The 23,214-nt window shown below is 43.2% G+C and overlaps 1 protein-coding gene across 4 annotated transcripts in view; it reads right to left on the reverse strand.

Annotated features, from left to right (window-relative positions):
- Window positions 1-3,826: 3,826 nt before the first annotated feature.
- Tsc22d3 (TSC22 domain family member 3) overlaps window positions 3,827-23,214 on the reverse strand; it is a 61,253-nt gene continuing 41,865 nt past the window's right edge. For 2 of the 4 annotated variants that reach the window (XM_028767459.1, XM_028767462.1), the window contains exons 3-4: window positions 6,621-6,672; window positions 3,827-5,398 (exon numbers count right to left, since the gene is read on the reverse strand). In XM_028767459.1, the coding sequence (XP_028623292.1) occupies window positions 5,168-5,398; window positions 6,621-6,672 (283 nt within the window). In that variant the 3' untranslated portion in view covers window positions 3,827-5,167. Of the gene's footprint in view, window positions 5,399-6,620; window positions 6,673-7,010; window positions 7,146-7,346; window positions 7,674-23,214 lie in introns of those variants that run through there. The other 2 variants (XM_028767460.1, XM_028767461.1) reach the window with 2 other exon arrangements.

The following is a 23,214-nucleotide window of genomic DNA, read 5'->3' on the forward strand; positions in this document are numbered from 1 at the left end:
GATTACAGATCACACTTGAGAAATCCTTTTCTTACTCTGACTTCTGTTCTCAACCAAGTCTCAACAAGGCTGGCCCTTAGCACCTCACACCTGGATTCTAACAGCAGCAGGCCTACCATAATAGCCTTTCCCTTTTCCAGCCTCCCCAGCTGCCAGAATCATTCTTGGCTCACATAATTTCCCTAGCTCAGAAGCTTTCCTGAGATCTCTTAGATAGATGCTATCTAAAGGCATTTGGCTTCGGGCCAGGCGAGCCAGCTTCCCACCCTCCCCTTTCCTTTCTTTTCTGTTCACTCCCATCCTTCCCCAACTGCTAAAGTCCAGTTCCAGCGGGATTCGGATCCCTAAGGGAAGATGTGGCGTTGGCAAGGGAATGTGATCTGTGATGTTGATACACTGGAACTTTGTCAAGCAGCAGTGGTCATCAAGAGGTCCACACCAGCCAACTCACTGATCTTTTTTTTTTTTTTTTTTTTATGGTCACGTCTGCTAGTTTGGACTGGTGTCCTTTCCTTTCTACTTCTCCAAGTTATAGCCATCATCTATTGGAATGGGAAGCATTTACACTACAAGGGAGAAATTAAGAAAACTATTGAGGTTGTTTATCCTATCTCTTCAGGCATCCGTCTCACTTCCTCCAGATCCAGGCTTTGCCTCACACTAACTGTATGACTTTGGCCAATGGGCCTAACTTCTCTGTAATTTACTTAGTGTTCTCATTTTCTCATTGGTAAAATGAAAACATTTATTATTGGTGGGTTTGCAGCTAGAGATTAAACCCAGGGAATTCATTATTTGTACTGGGTATGCTATCACTGAGCTATACTGTCTCTGAACAGGGATCTTAGTAGGATATACCTCATAGGTTTGTGGAGAAAAATTTAAAAGGAGATATATATGTATAGATGTATATGTATATGTATATATATATATAATGGTATGTGACATAAAAGTTCAGTGTCTAGGCCTGAGTGGGTTTCTCTGCACATCTCCCCAGGGACTGAGCTGTTTCTGTCATTGGCCCATCAATTCCTAGCCTGCCAGGAGAAGAGGTAGGATTAGATGGCAAAGGTTTCCTGAATAGGATGCTGTTCAAAACATCACAGGAGCCAGTGGGCCCTGCACTTGCACTTTCTTTCCTGTGTGCTTTCTTTTGTCTTTCTTTCTACACCCCAGGGGCAAGTGGACCTTGTCTACTCCTCCATTCAGTCTCTACTGGGTCTCCAGGAGGCCTCTCTCCCATGAGCAACTTCCTCTGTCCTTGTCCTTAGCCTGGGGGCTTTGCTCCTTATACCCAAGGCAGCCCTTTTCTGTAAATCATCTAGTCCCAGTGAGTGAGCGTGTGTGTGTGTGTGTGTGTGTGTGTGTGTGTGTGTGTGTGTGTGTGTGTAAACATAGCTAGTTAGAATATGCATTACTGTTTTAGTATTCAAATGGATGTCTCCAGTTTTCAGGGCAAATGAAAGCAATTCTTTTAAAAGCCACATTAAATTCTATACTTCTTTCTCCCTTATCCTCTCTTTTTCCCTCTTCCTCTCAGTAAAGATTAAAAGTTCTACTACCATGGCTCTGAGGGGTTCTGAGAGTATTTTTGACATGGGGGGGGGTGGAGAGAATCTGCTGTCTCCTGAGACCCATGGGAACTCTGGGAGCAGCACAGAGCTCTCAGGCTCTCAGTTTTCTAGTCTGTTAAATGGAACTAATCTGGAACTGCCTTTTTGTAAGGGCAGGAAACACAGGGCTTTGCCTTCAGTAGGGTTACAGAGTAGTGTTTTTTGTGATCCTTTTGGTCGTGTCAGGACTGCCTAGAAGAGGATCAATGAGACAGCAGATCATAGGTCACCCGGCAAGGTGGCATGCCCAGAGGATTACTGCTGCAGCTTTTGGTTTTTTGTTTTTTTTTTTTGTTTTTGTTTTCCTTGTATCTGGGTCTGAAGCAACTAGCTGAAACCAGATGTTAAAAAGCTATGAAAGTCCACAAACAATATGTTTCTCTGCCTTTCTCCACCATAGCTGGTTTTCTGTGGAGCAACAATAACAAGGAGTTGCTCCTGTGTGTGAATAACAAACCTCTAAAGTTCCTCTTATCTGCTCTAGTAACTGCTGTGGCCTCAGAGGTTGCAGTGTTTGTCTCTGTTTAGGCGGGGTTGCCTAGGGAACAAAGTTGTTCTCTTTACCACTAAGTGACTGTGGGACAAGTTTTTTCCCCTTTCTTGTACAGAAAGTGCTTGTTGACCAGACGGTTTGGTGGGCTACTTTCTGCCCATCCCCCCTCAGACCTCTTCCTCTCCTCCAGCCCCCTCTCTTTTGAGGCAAGGTCTCATGTAGTCTAGGTTGTCTTTGAACTTCTCTTCCTGCCTCCACCTCTCAGGTGCTGAAATTGTAATAGACATGTACCACCACACTCTAATCACACATGTGCCCCCACCCTCAATCATATGACACTATGGAATAAACCTTCCTTTGCTATTTTTCAGCTTCACATAGGGGTGTGAAGTCGATAGGTGTCCTGAATAGTCCAAAAATCCCTCGGCTTGCTTTAAAGGGGAAGGGGAAGGGGAAGGGCTTGGAAATGAGGATTAAGATGAGGGATGGCTGCTTGGGGGCTGGCCTCAGTTTGGCATCTATGTCAGAATCTATGCATTCTGTATACCCGGACCAAACTGACAGGTGTACACAGAGTTTGACATCCTGACTAGCACGGCTGAAATAAGGTAGGAAAATTGGAGTTCAGGTGGCCAGCAAGCAGAGGTATTTAATGTTAAAGTTTTGACAATTGGAAAAGAAGGCTAATATGTGTTAATCGGACAGAGAAAGAAGCACATCATTTTGAATTAATTTGGGCAGTAATTGGGCCATGTCATCTTGGTCACTTTGACGATCATGGTTTAAGAAAGATAGAGTTCTGTTCAACTGCATGTGTCCAAATGATAGCTGTGTGTTCTACAGGAAGCCCAGATTAAATGAAATAACTGACATGGGATGAGATCCTTGGGAACACATGAGGCTCAGAATTGGCCTAGTGTAGTATATGTCCAGTTGAGAGTCTGTCAAAAGAAAACAGTAAATGTTCATCAGCTGGTCAAAGTGCAGAGAAATGCAGACAGGGAAAGTAGTAGTCAGTAGCCCTTAAGAGGCGCAGAGGGAAGCTGGAATAGACTTTGCCCACACAGCTGGTAAAGAGAACTCTGAGGACTAATCGAGAGGCAGGCATTCGAAGTTATCTTTTTGGGGGTGGGGCTGGGAAAGCAGACTAAAAGAATGTAGCTTTTCCACCTCACACTACCTCCTCCCCTTTCCCACCAAAACACTCTCTGTCAAGATCAAGAGCTCCAAGTGGATTATTAAAATGCAGTCTGTGGTAAGCACTTCAGAAGCAGGAAGAGGCCCACCTGTGTTAACTTGACTCCTCTCTCTTCCTTCACAAGCATACCCTGCCTGTTTCTCTGGAGCACTCTTGGGGTGTTATCTTTCCCACATCTCCCTTCAAGTTAAAGTTGGGTGTTAATAGTCATTCATTCTGTAGCTTTCATATAAAAGAGCAGGACAGAGTAGGAAGGCTACCAGGTTGAGTCCAAATTTTTTAAGAGCTGTGTGACTCTGGACAAGTTACTTAAACTTGCTGAGTCTCAGCTTTCTTTATGGGGACAGTGAGATAGAAGAACACAAGTGTGTTCTTCATGTAAGGAATATGTGAATGACAAACGATCATGAATGTAGCATAGGTCTGGCCCTTACCAGGTAGCCAACAAATATTGGATGGACTAGCAAAACCTCCTGCCTCTACCAGGTGTCACCCAGTTCATTTATGCACGCAGACACCAAGTTTATTTTTAGAAAAAAAGAGCAAAGTTTATTGAAATTTCAAGCTACATTTGAAAAATCCAAATCCATATCCTGGAGACATACAGCAGGATAAGGTGTCAGAAAGTGGAAAGTGTTCACTGTCACAGAACCTCCTTGCACAAGCTTCCTGGGTACATTTTCCAGGCCCCAAAGGGATCAAACTATTTACGTCTCTCGTCTATCAGAGGACTTCATCCTTTGATTAATCCCAAAGTTTCCCACAAGAACTTAAAAAAAAAGAAAAACAAAAAAACAAAACAAACAAACAAACAAAAAATAAACAAAAACAAAAAACCCAAAACTTAAACAAAAATGTGAAGTCCAAACTGATCTTCTCTCAACCCCATTCTATGTAGTCAGCACCAATGAATGGTGGGTTTGGCATTCAAAAGAGGACTTCACGTCTTCAGTGGACAGATCGGGGAGGGTTGCAGCAGCAAGGCATCTGTGGCCGCATGGTGAGGCTGGTCTCCCTCTCCCTCTCCCTCCCTTATATCTCTAGTCTTATTTAAAGGACAAACTGGATCAATTTGGTAAATTAGCACAGTCAAAAACTTAGCTTTAAGAGATAAGAGACCAGTCAGTACTCCCAAAGCTGGTTAGGCCCTTCGACATGTAGGTGTATGTGTATATGTATACATCACTACACTAAGATATAGATCTAGCCCTATGGGTATATATACGCATTTATGGCTATATAGAAAAACTATGCCAATACTAACCAAACAGAACTTTATAAGCAGTCATCCCAAAGCTGTAATCCCACACTGGGCTGTGCACAAAGCCATGCATTATACAATATTAACCAACAGAAGGCTGATTTGGCTCAATCTCTCCCATCTCTGCCCCTGTCTGGAAAAGACAGAGGAGAAGAGAGAGGTTGCTTCTGCTTAAAACACAAGTGGCTTCTTCATAGGAACAGTCGTCAGGTGAAGCTGTGGAAGATGTCCATGGAAATGAAAAAACAGACCCCTTATACTTTCTGGAGCACACTGGCATTACATCTCAAAACTACTTTCTCCTTGGCCAGCTGTAACTAAGTTGCCCAGGCCCTGGGAGGCCCCAGGGCTCGGTGGCATGACAGGCTCACTGGCTTGGGGTTACTAGGCCCCATGCAACTCAGTCTCCAGAGACCTGCTCTTGGTCAGGGGTCTGTCACTGGAGTGGACCCAGATGGGCATGTCCTTGGGACATCTCTTGGCACCAGCTATGTTAGGTGTAAAGTTCTCCACATGAGATGACGCTTGGGGAGCCAAAAAACAAACTGGAAAGAACTAGGTAGAACAAGATGTGGCTCTGCCCACCCTAAGGACAGAGCCACTTACACCGCAGAACCACCAGGGGCTTCTGGGGTTTCTGAGGCTTCAGATGCTGGCTCTTCAGGGCTCAGCTGGGACTGGAACTTTTCCAGCTGCTCTGGGCTTGCCAGCGTCTTCAGGAGGGTATTCTCACGCTCCAGCTGGGAGTTCTTCTCGACCAGCTCACGAATCTGCTCCTTTAGGATCTCCACCTCCTCTCTCACGGCATACATCAGATGATTCTTCACTAGATCCTGCCATGGAACAAAGCTATTCGTTAGCCATCACGGCCCATCTGCAGCACGGTCACCCTGCTATCACAATCTGATGCACTTGCCTTTATGCCACCATCATGCAGCCTTCCTACAGTATATTGTGCTTGAAGCTCAATTCTTTTTTTTTTTTTTTTGGTTTTTTCGAGACAGGGTTTCTCTGTGTAGCCCTGGCGGTCCTGGAACTCACTCTGTAGACCAGGCTGGCCTCGAACTCTCGAACTCAGAGATCCACCTGCCTCTGCCTCCCAAGTGCTGGGATTAAAGGCGTGCGCCACCACCGCCCGGCTTTGAAGCTCAATTCTTAACACCCTCTTTTCCAAAGCATTTAAGACTCTTGTCCAAGAGAGTTGCAGGATTTGTGTCATACCAGGGTTGGAAGCCCAGCTTTGTTCCAGGTAAGTTCCCTCAAAATTATTAATGACTTTCAAGTCTGACTAGGGTAAGAGCTCTATTAGTTTGCCCTAGTGCTGGCACAAATCTCGGTAAGCCTATAGTGCACCCCATATTGTTAATCTGCTTTACAAATATTCTCCAAGAATATGAAATTATTATTTCATCTATTTTGGCATTTCCTCCTCTGCACATAACCCAGTACCCTGAGTCACAGTTGTCTTGCCGACTCAGACAGGACACAGGAACCTTGTTCTGGGGAGGGACAGAGCTTGAGTTACCTTTGAATCTACTGAGGGATAGAGAATTTTGACATTTAAGCTCTACAGCACAGTCTAAGAGCTTCTCACTGAAACAAGTCTCAAGCTTCTGCAGCATTTTAGCTGCTTGGTGGAGTATAAACTCTACCTAGTCAGAACCAGGCCAGCAAAAGGGTGGGGTGCTTTGCTTTCTGTTTCCTCCCAACTCCTGACCCTAGCCCAGGTTCTGCAGAGGCACTGCAGTGCAACTGCATCCAATGAGCTCTGGTCCCTGCCAACTGCAGGAGGCAGACAAATTCAAGAGTCATAGCTCACCCCCTGCACCATTCAGGAGGGAGCCAGAGGCTGCTATAAAGCCCTGGGATGGAGGAGTGAAAAGGGAGTACCCTGCTAATTGTACTCTAAGGTCTCCAGTGAGGATGGAAAGCTAGCAGTTATTTTCCCTTAGGGTCCTGGCCAAATACTTTTGTGTCCATGCCTTTAGACCTGTCCAGAGTTACATAAGCTGCAGCTAAGTCAGAGGACAGCAATGACGCAGTGATGCTACTCACCATGGCCTGCTCAATTTTGTTGTCTAGGGCCACCACACTGGCTCCAGAGGCACTGCAAAGACAAAAAACATAACCACTCATTAATCACTCTAAGTATACAAGATAGCTGTGGCCGAAGTCCTCCATCTGCCTAGGGTCTTCCTCTCTCCTTCTTCCCTGGCCTGAAGTCCAGGCACTTTAGCCTTCAGATCCTCCTCCAGCCCCTGCAGGAAGCTGCACTTTCCCCAACCCCCATAAGCCTTGCGTGGGCTCCGCCCTGAGTTCCAATGGATTGGAGGTTTCTCGGGCTCCCCGGCCTGAGCGGCCTGCTTTTGGATGATCTGCAAACAATGGAGCGCGCCCAGGGGAAGTCCCTACTGAGGGCCCCAAAGGTCCCCCGGGCAAACCTACCAAACTCCGAATCTAGCTAGGAATTCCTTCTTGATTCAGAAGCTTCTGGCCTTCTCCCTGCCCCAGCCTTGTCTAGCTTGCCGGCCCACTGCCTTCCCGGCTGCAGCTGCTGTTTTTCACCCCGCAGCAGCCGTAGGGACGCTCTGCCGGCGGATCCCAGCGCGGAGGTGACCCCCCTTCCTGCGTCCCCTACCCCCGCCCCTTCCCAGGATGCTACACCGCGGGGGAACAGGGACCAGCGCAAGGCTATCTAGCTAGCTCTGAGATCCACCTCAGAGCCCTGCCCCCGCAGGCTCCCTGGCTCACTTCAGCACCCGAGCTAGGGCCAGTGGTTACCTGTTATCCAGTTTAACGGAAACCACATCCCCTCCAAGCAGAGAAGAGAAGAAGGAGATGGAGAAATTGTGCAGTTGATAGACCGCCACCTCCATGGGGGTCTGATACATTTCGGTGTTCATTATTCGGGTTCCCGGGGAGCTGTGGTTGGTTTGAGTGGATGTGGCGCTCCGCTAAGGGATAGGCTCTGGCGCAGCAGTCAAGCCCTGGAGCTAGGAGTAGGCTGCAGTGCAGACCCTGAGCCAGGCAAGCACTTCCAAGCTGGACTTGAAGGGAAGTGGCTCCAGGGGTGTCACCTAGTATGTCACAAACTCCACAGCCGCCAGTCCAACCCAGACTCAGAGATAATTTCGGCTCCTGCTTCTTTATATAGGAGGAGCCAGCTGCGTCACATGGCGTCAGGGGCCATGCAAATGAGTCCTGTACTGGGCTTTGTGGCCCAGTTAAACCACATCCCCTCCCTGAACCTTAGTCAGGGACTGTAAACAGTTCAGCACTTTCTTGTGCCAATTGGCATTTCCAAAGAGGACTTTGGAGGCTGGTAAAAACCAAACCGGAGCTGATTTTTAGAGCAAGAAGAAATGCTCTAACAGGAGGTAGAAAGCATTCAGCAGAGGGCGGTACTGCATTAAAAGCTCTTCGGGTGCCAGTCAGTATGCTCTAACTGGCTCTGCAGTGCTCTCCTGTCACTCTGAATGCCTACCCCCACCATTCTTCACTTTCTCCAGCCAACTAACCCCTCAGTCAATCTCTTTCCTTGGAAACAGACTTTCCATCTGCATGTTCACTCGCTGAGAAACGTAGCTGTCTCCTCACTTAGCCAGATGCTTACCCAGCGTGGTCCAAATTCTAGAATCCACACTCAATCCATCTCTTCCTTGAAAAGTATAGTTATGGGAATAATGGGTGGTCTGCATGTAATATGGGACAGACCAGTAGGTGGATGACAGAGGATATTGAAAGCTGACAGGGTACTGGAGTTGGCAATGGAGTGACAACAGATACCAGTTCTTTTCTCTTTGGTCTCACTATCCTACTCTGTCAAGAAAATACATTCAACACCATTACCTAAAACCTCATGTCCCTATTTATTTTTTTCTCCCATGTATGGGTCTTTTGCTGGTATGAATGACTGTGCACCACATGAGTACCTTGTTAGATTCTCTGGGACTGGAGTTACAGAAGGCTGTAAGTCAACCCAGCAGCAACTGACCCAGTCCTCTGGGAGAACAGCCAGTGCTCTTGCTGCTGAGCCACCTCTCCAGCCCTTCCTTCCCTCTTTCCCTCCTTTCTTTCTAGACAGAGTCTGTCTACGTAGTTCAGGCTGGCCTCTAATCACAAGTCTTCTAAATGCTGGTATTATAGGTTATAGCAACATGACTTGGCTATTTGTTAAAAGCAAACTTTTGTTACTTCTTTTTTTTATAAACAGCAAGCTGAAAAGTGAAAACCAAACTGAGAATCCTGAAGTATCAACACCGAGGGGGACATGCCTCCCAGGAATCTCAAAGTGCTGATAACAGTTCTGTCTATAGGTGCATACTTCCTGGTTTTCTTTCAACTTTTGTTTCATTATTCCTATAGAATATGAAATAATGAATAATATAGGGAATTTAAAGAGAAACTCCATACCAGGGGGAAATTTTGCCAAACTATGAATAAATCCACTTTTATTCACCAATTTCTGCTTTCTCTAGAATATAAGGAAACTAAGATTGTATGTTATAGACCTAAGTGTCTAGTAGTAATGGATCCTACTATACATGTACCACTGAAGAGTACTTAATGATTCCATAAGGAAATAAGGTTACTTTTGTCTAGTAAAAATTATACATTTGCATCAAAATATAGTTTCTTTTTTTTTTTGCCTAAAAAAGTAAGGAAGGAAGGAATGAAAAAAGAAGGTGCCATCTAAGCCTTGAGAGTCTTTCTTCCAGCTCCTTCCTAAGAAAGGCCACCTGGTGGACAAAATCTGAACTGCAAACATAAGAAACAGCACGGGCAGAGAAAGGAATTAAGTGATGCAATAACCAATACTGTTTACACCAACCAACCCAGAACTAGAGAAACATTAGGTTCCACCAACATATACAATAGTTTGCACGATGTTAAGGTAAGTATCCATAAATCAATGCTCCACAAGTTATGGTCCAATGAAATATTCTAGTGCAATTATGCTATTGGAAAAGTACTGGGACCTCTTATCAGCAAAGGAGGTAATTATTTGCTTCAGGATATTTCTCTTAAACAGGTACCTGGTACTGACATCCTGGCCAAGGCCCCAGCCAAGCCCAATCTGAAGGCCTTGACCTCTTCCTGGCTTTTAGTGCATTATAACTTAAGAGCCACAGTTTTCAGCTATGAAATAGGGCTCAACTGGTAGATTTTAATGGTAACACATTCAATTTCTCACTGCAGTTGCAAAGACCTGAACAATAAATGCTCCAAGCAAACTTTTTGCATAAGTCTATTTCAGACCATTTTAGGTGGGAGATAATGCCAAGCTCAGGACATTTTAAACTTCAGGTTCTTTGAACCTGGTATTTGCAACTAAAAGGTATCCAAGCAGGCAGAACAAAGTATAGATAGTATTTATAGGTCATCAGGAACATTATCTGAAGAGGAAAAAAAAACTTATGCCAGGTGGTAGTGCCACATGCCTTTAATCCCAGCATTTGGGAAGCAGGAGCAAGTGATCTTAGAGTTTAAGGACAGCCTGGTCTAGAGTGAGTTCCAGGACAGCCAGCCAGGGATAGGCAGAGAAACTGTCTTGAAAAAAAAAACCAAACCAACCCAAACTAACCAACCCACCCCACCCCCTTTAAACTAGCAGCTTAGCTGTTCTTGGAGTTCCCTGATCTATTATCTGTCCTCTGCCACCTAGAACTTTCTTTCTTGGTCTGAGAGAGTCTCTGAGTTGGTATTTTTTTTTATTGCTTTGTTAACTTTTCTTAAACTACTGCTACTCAACCCAAGATTCCAAATGGGAGATGGTGGGAAGGCAATGGGAGGTATGGAAAAGACAGGTAGGCAGAGGCAAAATAACACCAGGAAAATGGGGTACAGGACAGAGAAGTAAAACAAGCATTTTGGTGCAGATTCCCTCATCTGGAAACAGTGATAGAGAAATTCAGATAGTTTGAGGAGAAAAGAGAAAGGAAGAAATAAGTGCCTACAAGGCTGCACTGAATTACTCACTAATTAATAATACTTCAATTAAAAAACAAGCTGAGTTTGCGATTCACTGACTATAATAGTTACTATTAATGGCATACTAGCTATGGGTTGATATTGTGCTGGCTGTACCACAAACCCTGAATTACAGGCACCGTCACTACCATTTACAAATGAAGAAATTGAGGGTTTGGCTACCTTGCCCAGGATGGTGAATTGCGTTGCAGCCCAAATCTAATGACCTAGAAACTAAGTTTATTTTCCACTATACCACCTATTGGATAACTTCAGGTCAAGAAGTGGGTTTACTGAAAAAGGAGAGGTTACAAAGTTGGAGGGATGAATTGGAGGTGTCAGATACAGGTAAGGAGGAAGAAAGGGTGAAGAGAAAATGCCTCTGGGATGCCAGCAAACTGGTGATATACAAGAGGTTCTAAGGCCAACTTTAAGTTTTAAGCATAGCCAGATTTTTTGACATTTAAAGATTGGGAAAATATTCAAGCTGTCCTTAAGAGCTTTAGAAGAGGGCCATGTTCATTCAGAACAATTCAAAACACAGTTGTAAAGTCCTCAAAGGCATGCCAGTTTAAGAAATCAGAGCCACGACAGGCAGTGGGGGCGCATGCCTTTAATCCCAGCACTTGGGAGCCAGAGGCAGGTGGATTTCTGAGTTCGAGGCTAGCCTGGTCTACAGAGTGAATTCCAGGATAGCCAGGGCTACACAGAGAAACGCTGTCTCGAAAAATCAAAAAAAAAAAGAAAAAAAAAAGAAAAAGAAAAAGAAAAGAAATCAGAGCCACTAATCTAACTTGGTAGTTTCAGAAAGGAATGAATAAATATATAGTTCCAGAGCACACACTATTCCAAATAAAGTGTGTAGTCTTGTAATAACAATTACAATTTAATCAAACCTCAAAGTTTTGGGTCCCCACTTACTGGCATCCTTATTTAAATCTCCCTATTTTTTTTTCTTATTCTTGCTGTAGCCAGTCTTTAAAATGAGATCAGTAAGAAGACAAGCTTCGCTGGGCATTACGACACATGCTTTTAATTCCAAGAGGCAGGAGAAGAGGCAGAAAGGATTCTGTGAGTTCAAGGCCAGCCTTGTGTACAAAGTCAGAGCTATACAGTAAACCTTTGTCAAAGGAAAAGGAAAGGATGGAGGGAGGGACAGAGAAAGGGAAGGAAGGAAGGAGCAAACTTGTACCAAGAAGTTTTTTTTTTCTGAATGACCCACTATCCTGTAGATTCAGCCCAAACTTAGACCAGTCTCTCTTCTTGTATATGCCCATGGTTCTGTTATATGAAAAGTAGGCTTTATCTCAGTTTCCAAAGAATGATAGAACCCCAGTGTTGAATGAAGGAAAACAACTGACTTAAATGTCTCCATACAAAGAGTTTCTAATAACAAGGACAAGGAAGATTGAAGGAGGGGAAAGAACTTAAACAGTTAACTTTCTGGTTAACTCTCAGCACACTAGAAAATTCCTCGGCTCAAAACAGTTGCACCAAATCTTGGAGTGGAAGATTGCACAGTACATTATCTTATCCTTGTGTCCTGCACAAGTGGACTCCATAAAGGAACTAGTAACCTAAAGGTTCAACAGCCCAGCAACATCAATATTGAGAAATGTTTCTAAGTCTTTTATATCCCACAACTTATGAATACAGCCTAGATCTGGAGCCAACACACCAGCAGCACTTGCTGATGAGCTAGGTCCTTCACTGGTTTTCACTTTTACCTCTAATCATAGTACTTTGCAAGGAAGCAGACATAACTGGCCCTACCTCCCTCAGGGATGACCTCCTAAAGGAGAGTGTTGTAATGAGGATGGAAACAACTCATTTCAGGAGCCCCTGAAAGGTAATGTATTGTTTGAGCTGGGAGAATGCAATAACATTCCCATTGGTCTTTTCTACTTTAAAAGCCCAAGTTATCAGGACAAGAACTCCTGCTACTTAGTTTCTGACCAGAGATGGGTAACTGGGAAAAATCCTAGCAGCAGAAGTCTCACACTGGATCGACATGTTGAAGAAGGGTGGAGAGCAGGCTCGGGTGGGTGTGGTAGGTTGGAGGAGGCAGTGAGGGGGAACATCTTACTTCCCTTTTTGTCACACTTGAAGCATTGTGTACCACATAGCCAGAAGGAAACTATTTATAGGAAAGTCTTCCGTATTTTCTACAGGGAATGTTCCACCCAAGGATTCAGCAATATTGCCAGCAAAACACAGGGTCCTATGTCAGGAGAAGCGGAAAAGGACATGATGCGAGAGGTGTGGGACCAGCCACAAAACAAACACTGGGTTAGGAGCTAGAAAGGGAAATATAAAAAGGATATTGAGCGCCTGAGCATTAGTACAGTGTTAATGGGATGGGTCTAAAACCATCTCTCCCCATTTACTCCTCAACCACAACCCCCTCCTATCTGAGGCTCTATCTAGTTCTTATTACTTACTTGTCCCCTTTTCTGAAGAGGCTGGGGGAATAAGGAGGCTGAAATGTCATGGTATAATCTGTCCTTGTTTCTTTCTTATCTTCTTTCTTCCCCTCTGGTTCCACTCCAATGTAGGAGACTATAGACAGGAAGGCAACTGCCACTTACATAGTTATTTTGATTCCATGGAAAATCCCCAAAGTCCAGAAGGAGGGAAGCAAGAAGGCAAGACGGTGACAGAGAAAGTGCCTTGTTCTCTGTAGATCCTGTGAATTGCCTTGCATGGCCAGGGCTTAGAGCCCTAACTTTGTTGGGCAGGAAGGTGGGAAGGATGTAGATGCAAATGCTGAAGGCAATGGTGTGGGGGAGGGCAAGGAGAATCCTGGTAGAAAGATGGATACTCTCTTAGAGAAGCAGCTCTAGCAAATGATTTGGGGCACACCCTGGCACTGGATGATGGCAAATGAATTGTGCCTTTCAGCTCCCTCCTGGACAGGGTCCCGAGTGAGCTTCACAAACAATCTTTGAGTGACACTAGGGATGGCAGGCAGAACTGAACTCCATTTAAAAAGGGCATTCTGCTCACCCCTGGCCTTCATTCACAGAAGTCAAAACTGCTCTTGTCAAACCACCTTCATTACCCCAACTTTGATGGCTAACTATTGGGATGTCTTGTATTAAGAGTGTCACCAGGACTAGATATACTGATGATTTATTCAGGAATGCAGTTTAACCTCAGTGGATCTTAAATTTCATGAACCTTGTGTCAGTGTTTATGCCTGTCTCCTTTCCCTTGATGCCTTGGTGCTGGCACAATCAACCTCTATAATTGTTTCAAGCCTTCTCATTTTCACCGTTACCAATAATCGATCTGTAAACTGCCTGAAAAAGGAAGTTTGTAAAATTTACTTAGGTAAAAGCAAACTAGGTAATACAAGACATACACTATGCCTTCTTCTAGAGTATCTTAAGTTTGTGGCAAGTTCAGAAGTTCTCCGTACTGTTAGAACTCAGTGAAAGGTTTATTTAAAGGAAAAAACAAATAAACAAACAAACAAAGTAAACAAGAACAAGGGTTTGGCACAGGAGTGTAGCTTGAAGTTCATGGGGACCATACCACTCTCACCTCTGGGCCTAACTTCACTCCATAGTGAGGGCTGAGTTTTTCTTACTCATTTCCTGTCCTCTCTTTGGCCATTGCTTACCTGGAGCCCATAATACAGCAGCCACTCCAATATATGGAGTTTCTGTAGGACCTATTTTTTCTGACACTGTGGCTAACAGTTTGTAATCCAAGAGTTTGTAATCCAAGGCCAACATAGGGTTCACCTCTCCCTGCCATATGCTCTTACTCTCATTCTGTATTATTTATGAAGTAAGTAATGAGGTTGTTGCACCCCTACCCCTAGGCTAAGAGACTTGTTCACAATGGCAAGTAACTGTTCTCTGAAAATCTTGGTCCACTGTAACCTTACAAGGACTGGGGAAAACAAGAGTATAATATGGCAGATAAGCATGTTTGTTTATCCGCTCCAGCTTATACGGGCCAAGGAAATACTGGCAGGGCCATCTTCTTACCCACATAGATCTGTGAAGCCATCCGGAGAGTCAAAATTACAAATCATTTTTTTTCCTAGTAGTTGCCAAGGTTACTTTGATTGGTACATCAAGGACTTGAGGCTACTAAAATGCTTAGGAGACAAAACCCAAGAGGACTCTTGTTAGGGAGGCAGAGCTAACAGACAAAAGGCTTACTAGTAAGGCAGAGGACTTTATCGGGGAGGTAGAGCTACCAGGCAAAGAGTTGTGAAGAGGGCAGAGGCTCTAACATAGAACACCTGGCTCCACTATGTGTTCCACAATTTGAACAGATGACCTTTGAAGTGATACAATTCTCTCAGAAATATAAGGATGGTTAATAATCCCAGCCTCTCCTGAAGCCACAATAGGTTTCACAACCCCCTTTATATCACAGCAGCTATTTAACAACACTCACTTCAAGTGGATCCTTGGGCCTCTTTTATAGGACTCTACAACTTGTGGAGAGAGGCTATGCAGATTTCAAAGGGTCTGATCTGTCCTATCCTACCCTTGGGCTTCCTGGATGGTGAGAAGGCAGCCCAGATGAAGTGGGAGGCAGTGGTGGGGATACAGAGAATGTTTGGAAAGTAGGGGTGCACTTCTATTAAGACAGAAAGTAGAAAAATAGATCAAATTATTCCTAGGGAGTCCCTCCACCCCCAACCATAGAAACTGCTGTTGGAGAACACTCAAAGGAGTGATGGGAGCGGTTAAGGAAGGCCTCTCAAGTGTTTTAAAAAATGTTACAAGGAATACACCTTCTCATGAAGAAAGAGAAAAAATAAAAAATAAAACACACTCTCATATTCTCTGTCTCTCTCTGTCACACACACACACACACACACACACACACACACACACACCCCTTCCTCTATCTTTCACACAGGAAAAGAAGGCCATTCTGTCCAGTCTCTCTCTCCTTATCTTTCTGCTTTTCCTCTGCCGTTTCCAGTTTCCTTATGTCCTCAAAGAGGTAGTAAGATGACAGGATATGACAAGATGACAAATTCTAGAGTTTGAGTCAGTGTCAAAATTCTGACATTCAGAGCTATCTATGTGTTGTGTAGAAGTCACAGGTGACAGGATCTTAGAAAAATCTTGGAGTGGCATTCAGATGGTCACTAGAGAAACCAGCTCTGAGTACTGCACACTGGGAACAGGAAATCCTTAGCACTTCCAGGACTAGTTTTCAAAGTTGTTATTCATACATATAATGGAATATTTCAAATATAGGAGAAATAAAGCCAGGTGACATTTGTGCACAATAAATCATATGGGATTCCTAAGGAATGACTCCAGGTTCTTACTGAGGGCAGTTCTAATTAGGGCCAGTCCTGGCATAAGTGCCTTCTGTGACTGGTTACTTCTAAGTGTGATTTGAAGGGCAGAGGAAAAAATTCATCTTAGTTGTTTTCCAGACCTGCAACTGTGGTGCCTAAAGATGACCATTATTGTAATGATTCTGGGTCTCAAGGATATCTTTCGGGGAACTAGAAAAGCTTCTTACCAATGGAAAGCAACCCTAAAGACATGCTGCATGTAGCCACTAAGAGAAGTGCTTCAGTATGGAGTAAATTATCAAAGTACTTTCTGCAGTCGGTGGACAATCTAAGTAAAAACACAATTTAGACTCACAGAAAGTAAATCTTCATAGTGGCCATGGAGGGAAAAGTGATGGGCCATTGCAGTGAGATGCTCTGGCTCTAACTAGTGTGACTTCTCAGGAGAAGGGGAAGGTTATTATTTTTTACATGATTTGAATGCAATTCCTACACTAGTCTAAAGAACCTATTTTAAGGGGTGCTGACAAAGAATGTACATATCTTATCAGAAAGAGAAGCACAAAGCACACATATACCCACTTATGCAAATAACCCCTTCTCCAGCCTTTCACAGAATCTGATTCCTAGAGATAAGCAGCCAAAGAGGGCCTTCACCTCCCTTTCTCCTTGGTTGTCAGCTTCCCTGTGACTTTAAGTAAGGTAATAAGGCCACAGTATGTGGCAATATAGCAAGACAGGGCACTTTTAAGTCAAGTCAGTGCTCAAATTACGGCCAGTTGCCTAATTTTCCATGTTTCCCACTCTTAGAAACTTCATCAGACCACATGAGAGCTATTACTAGAGAGATAATCCCAAACTTACTTTTTTGGTTTTTTATCTCTTTTTTAAAAGGGGGTCAGGGGTGTTGAGACAACTTACTATACAGCCTTGACTGAAACTTGCTTTGTAGCCCATGCTGACCTTGAATTTGCAGAGATCATTCTGCTTCAGCTTTTTGAGTGCTGGGCTTACAGGTGTGTGCCACCATGGCCAGCCTTCCTGAAGTACTTTGATTTATATCTGAATGTTGGAGAAGTTTTGCCTCTTTGTTATGAGAAATAGATTCTAAGGCTCTTCACAGCTGTCTTTGGGAATTCTCAGCCCATGAAGCTGAGGAGGTTGGAAATGGGGCATCATTGCTGGGCGGTGGTGGCGAACGCCTTTAATTCCAGCCTTTAATCCCAGCACTTGGGAGGCAGAGGCAGATTTCGAGAGTTCGAGGCTAGCCTGGTCTACAGAGTGAGTTCCAGGACAGCCAGGGCTACACAGAGAAACCCTGTCTCAAAAAAAAAAAAAAAAAAACAAAGAAAAAAAAAGAAAAAAGGAAATGGGCCATCACAATGGGGAAGAGAGAACTCAGGTCAGATAATAGGAAGGGTATGACTTTTTGGGACAAAACAGTCTGGTCAATGAACCAACTTTAAACCCATTTTCAGAAGTAGCTCTACTGAAGGTCCATGTTTGCCATCTACCCAATCAAATGTGTTTTCTTTTATTTATATATATATATATATATATATATATATATATATATATATATATATTGAGTACACTGTAGCTGTTTTCAGACACACCAGAAGAGGGCGTTGGATTCCATTACAGATGGCTGTGAGCCACCATGTGGTTGCTGGGATTTGAACTCAGGACCTCTGGAAGAGCAGTCAGTGCTCTTAACCACTGAGCCATCTCTCCAGTCCCTCAAATGTGTTTTCTATGATTGCTGAAGGGATATGACTCATTCCCCATCAGCAACTTGCTAGGAATGACTACAAAATACTAGTTGAGGACTGCTGCACACATGCCCCATCCCTACTCTGATCCAAGGCCAAAATTTACCTACCTCTATCATCACTATCACCCTATGCTATGATTTACAAACCTGCCCCTGGCCAAGAGGCTGCCCTCACTGTTCACCAGCTCTTTCCTCTCGAGGGGTAGCACAAGGGGAATTCATTGCTCTCTGTGATATGCATCTGATCTGTAACCTTTATTTGGGCACTGTATTTTATTTTTATTTTTTACTGATATATTTTGAGGCTTAAAAATAAGCAAAGGCTATGCTTTTTCCCCAAGGCCTGGATTTCCTGGTTGCTTGCCAGCAACAGAGTGATCTTTTTAACCTTTTCTCTTCTGTTGCTCCTTGAAACAATGTTGTGGGTGAGGCTTAAAGAGAGATACTTTGGGTCAAAAACCTTGAAGATCTTAGTGTCAGCCTAAAACAACAGTTATTATGGTTTCACTATGAAATTACCCCAACAGACTCATGTGTTGAATGTCTGGTACCTAACTGGCAGCACTGTATCAGGAGGAGTTGGGGTCTAACTGAAAAGAAGGTCAGCCTGCCCTCTGAAGAGTATACCCATTCCCCATCCATTTCTTTTATAGTTTCCTGTTCACCACTAGGTGAGTAGCCTCTGCCACATGCTCCTGCTACCATGATTTTCTGATTAGCCATCGGTCCAGAATCAAAAAACCAAACACTATGGATTTGTAGTAGTTCTCAGGTATTTTGTCAGATGTCGATGAAAATTTACTATTATAACTTAGCTCTCAGTCCTTTCTGACAACATGCATGCGAAGAAGTAAAGTCATCTTACCAAGTACAGAGTTCTTTTAAATGTCACAAGAAGGCTGTATGGATAAAGCACAGAAATGGAAAATTCAAGTGCCACATAGATTTTTCTTTTTAGATCAACTTATAGTTGTCTTTGTGCCAATAAGCAAAGACAGAGGTGCCTGGGTCATTGTGGGTGGAGATTTTGTGGGCACAAAAAGTCTATAAGACTTACAGACAACAGAGCTGGTGGGCAACAAAGCTCATACACTTTCAAAATAAGATGAACACTAGCCCCTTTATCCTGTGATAGTGCTCTAATAGCAACCTAATGAATCCTGGTCAACAGTTCTGGCAACCTGTTATTTGTTGAAACTAATAATACTGTGGGGTTTGTTGACAGAGTTGCAAGAGAATTAAAGTAAATATGGAAACTGAGGAATAGCCAAGTATAGGTATTATTACCCCTATGACTAAGATGGGATTTTTAAAGATACTCCCTGGACTTCCTGGGAAACCAGGGTGTAAATACAGTTAGGAGATAACCCAGAAGTATCTGTCATGTTACCAGTGATTCCTCCATAGGCAGCTGCAATAATGGATTTGGCACACATACAGATACTGGTCCCTCAGACAGATGGTAATGACAGAAGAGTAAAGAGAAGCATTCCCCTAATGTATTTTTTGAGAGACATTCTAATACTCATTCTAAATAAACTTTGTCAAGCAGGAAGAAAATACTGTCATGAGACCAGAGTATTTTTTTTCCACATTGGCTACTGGCTAGCTGGAAGACTACATAGATGGCTTCTAAACACCCCATGTTTTAGATCCTCACCCATAAATATAGTACTATATTCCTCCTCTCATATAACTTTTTATGCCTTATACTATGTTATGAACACCTTAAGATCTGGTAACAGAGATAATTCTGCTTATTTTTAACTAAACAAAGATGTTGTAGGGTGTGTGTGTGTGTGTATGTGTGTGTGTTTAGGTGGTCAAATCCCTTAATTTGTTGGAGAGTGAAAAGAGAACATGTGAATGTGATATACTCCATGATCTTTAAACATGTCTAGAAAAATTGCTCTGTGATTGTGCAAGCCTTTCAGTGCGGTTTCAAACTTTTCTTTTTTCTTTTTTTCTTTTTCCTTTCTCCTTTCTCTCCTTTCTCTCCTTTCTCTCTTTCTCTCTTTCTTTCTTTCTTTGGTTTTTCAAGACAGGGTTTCTCTGTGTAGCCCTGGCTGTCCTGGAACTCACTCTGTAGACCAGGCTGGCCTCTAACTCAGAAATCCGCCTGCCTCTGCCTCCCAAGTGCTGGGATTAAAGGCGTGCGCCACCACCGCCCGGCAGTTTCAAACTTTCTGTTTAGTCTATATTTTTGTTCTCATGATTTGCACAGCTAATGTTCCGGGGAGTAGTTTGAGGAATTATTATGAATATGGCATTGATATGTAAATTAGAATGCATAATCAACCAAGGTCACAATTTCAGAAAGGAACCCCCTTCCCTGAACATTCTCTTTCATATGCAGAACCTAGCCAACAATTTATGTATCAATGTAAACAAATGTACATGTGGGAGCAGTGTAATATTAAGAAAACAAGAAAGGCTAAAAACAAGGGGGATGAGGAAGGACTCAATATAGGTAATAGACACAAGTTATGAAAGAGGATACAAAGCTAATTGTTTTCCTAGGTGTTAATTCTGTCATGGATTTATTTTTGTATTTTTGTTCACATATAGCTGCATAAAACCAATACTGCAATTGTACAATTTAATGTGAAGCCTCACAGCTTTTCTTTCAAATGACTATTTTGATTGCATGTTAATGCAAAGTTAGAACTTTGCTAAGAGCTTCAGTGAGGAAGAAATATAGGCAAATTAATGTAGTGATAACACTTAAACTTTGGAATACTCTGAGAGTAATTCTATAGTTAATATATGAAAGACCTTAGAAAATCAAACATTCTTTGCAAACCAAAATATGGTTTAACTGAGTAAGTGGCCACTAATAACTTGCAAGCAAGTTACAACCACTTAAATAAAAGGGACAATTTGCCTGAGTATGTACTTTTGTTTCTCTGGTCAGTTTCCATCTTTAGCTAAAGGGGCTGAGTCAGTTTGGAACAGGTCACCCACTGGGAGCAGCAGAGGGTGATAAAAGTCCAGGAGCAGGGAAGCCAAATCTCAACTGGCACCAATATCAAAGAGGGATTTAGAGCTAGCAGGCCTGAGTGACAGTGGTATAACTTGAATGATGGAATGGGAGGGAGAGACAAAACCCATCTAGATAAAAATATCCCAACATCTACTAAGATAAAGGACATTCTGTTTACGTCACCCTTAGTTTTAAAACCTTCAAGCATTATGTTAAAATGAAAAGCCTTTCAGAGAGAAAACCCTTTAGTTTTTCACAAGGAAGGAAGGTGATAATCCTAACTTGGTCTGAACTGGAAAGAATACTGCTTACCTGGTAGTCCAGCGACAGTCAAACTGAGCCAAAGTATTCAAGACTAGCTGTCAAGAAACCAAACTACAAGCAGCTCTGAGAGCAATAAACTTTAGTCTTTTGAGCCCACCTTGGAGGTAGCTCAGAAGACACCAGACTCAGATAGACCTGCTGAAGGAAGCATGGAGTAGTTTGGGTATCCTCCCACCTCTAGGGCCCTGTTGTGAGGTGCTGACAGCTGCGAGAGAGGACCTGAAACCAGTTAGCCTGGGGCTCCCAGCCAGCAGTGTATTTTCATCTTGTTTTGACTGGGACTGTCCTCCTCTGCATAAACACATTTACCTCAGGGGTAGAAAATGTAGAACAGCTTAAAATAGGTGAGTGGAATGTTTCTCACCCTGAATCACCAGCAAAGGGATGCCCTGCAGGTAGGCCTTGTTTAAAGCAAAATGGATGTAAGAAAACGGCAGGAGTAAAAAGATCTGTAAGGCCTTGACCTAAAGAGACACTAAAGCCTCACCTGGCCAAAGCATAAAGGCAACACCTCTCAAGTCCTGATTACCACTTTGGTTTTATTTTATTCCCTCAGCATTTTGAGTCTTGTAAACAGTCTTAGTAGCTGGGTACTATATGATCTGAGGCCTATTGTATGGATGAGAATCAGAGATGTTAAACTGTTAAATGACTTTCCTGGAATTGTAGAGCTAGTAAGTGGCATAGGCCAGATAAGATCTTTGGACTTCTACTCCAAAGCATTGGCTTGTTTCTAACTGTGCACTGTGAGTTTTGGTCGTTGCTCTTTTGTTGTGAAGCACTGTATGACTAACTTACTATACTTCCAGTCCCTTGTATCTTGTTTTGAGGGCACAGTTATATTCTTGGCAGTTACTGTTAACTCACACCCAATGTCACTTCTTGGGAAATTTCTTTCATCTCAGCAGCAAGGGAATTGGAAAGGGGGCCTTATCAAGATCAGGGAGGAATCCCAAAGCGCCAACTGCCCGGGAAAAGTGAGCCCCTCTAGGGTGCTAGGATGAAATAAATTTGCATTTCAATGCAGTGACTAGCCCCTTGGTAATGGCAAACAGGTGCAAATTACCTAGAAGGCCAGATTAGAGAAAGGACAAAAGATTGAGTATAATGTAGTATAAGGAAAGGGTTAGGGTAAACATGTACTTTGAAACAAACTGTAACCCATCACAATGTCTTTGCAGGGCTGCCCCACACCCCCGGGCTAAACTCAAGTAGGAGCCTGTATAAGAACTTTTCTGCCTCCTTTTCAGGTACCTTCCTCTTGCTTTTATCCCTAGGCAACCTGTGTCCTGGTCCTTGCAAGACCTGGGAGTTTCAGGATTGTTTCCGCAGCACTGGTCTCTCCACAGCAATGCTGTCTTTCAGTAAAACTCCAGGTCTACCATCCATAAACCAAATGTACCTAGCATTTAGGCTAGCCCTAAAGAACAAATTAAAGAAATTTGTTTATTTTTTCTGGTTATATCGTGGGTGCTTTAATCCAAAGAGGTGGGTCAATGGTATGATTTTAGGTGAGGGGTAGTAATGGTTAAGATTGCATATGAATGGATTTTTGTTTGTTTGTTTGTTTGTTTGTTTTCAAAGACAGGGTTTCTCTGTGTAGCCCTGGCTATCCTGGAACTCACTCTGTAGACCAGGCTGGCGTCGAACTCAGAGATCCGCCTGCCTCTGCTTCCCAAGTGCTGGGATATGAATGGATTCATAAGGTAAGCCGGAGTATATGTACAGGGATAAATACTACTATTCTCTTACAGTTGTACTATACTCTTTCTAGTACACAGTGCAAATAAGTGCTGGAATAGTAGTGAGGAAAGCTGAATTTGGCCTGGTTGTCTCTAGCTACCAAAACAACTTTGAAACGTCCTATAACCATTTTGGGTCCAAATTCCCTTTAACTGTAAGATGAGAGGGCTAGGGCTGCAAATTTATACAGTTTAGGTGCTTCTTTCATAAATGATACACCTATGTAGACTGAGATCCATAAACTCAGGCATATTTCAAGTACCCAAAACAGCATCGGGCATGTAGTATATGCTCAACAAAAAAGAATGATTGAATAAGTAGCAGAAGTGACTTTTATATTTGACATCAGCTCTAACTTTCTGCCATGATCTCAGAAGCAGTGATTTTCAGGTATACTTTTAAGTCAGAAGGCTCAAAACAAGGTGAGATGGTCAGGCCCTTGTTTGCAGGACTACTTTTTGTTTGTACTATTTGGTTTATGGATAGTTTCTTGGAACCAAAGGAACAAGAACGAACTTCTAGAGGCTGGACTAGGTGGAAGGGGTGGTATAAGGGCTGAAGGAAAGAAATCAAA

The sequence above is a fragment of the Grammomys surdaster genome, unplaced genomic scaffold, assembly GCF_004785775.1.
Source record: "Grammomys surdaster isolate TR1022 unplaced genomic scaffold, NIH_TR_1.0 173, whole genome shotgun sequence".
Classification (NCBI taxonomy): domain Eukaryota; kingdom Metazoa; phylum Chordata; class Mammalia; order Rodentia; family Muridae; genus Grammomys; species Grammomys surdaster.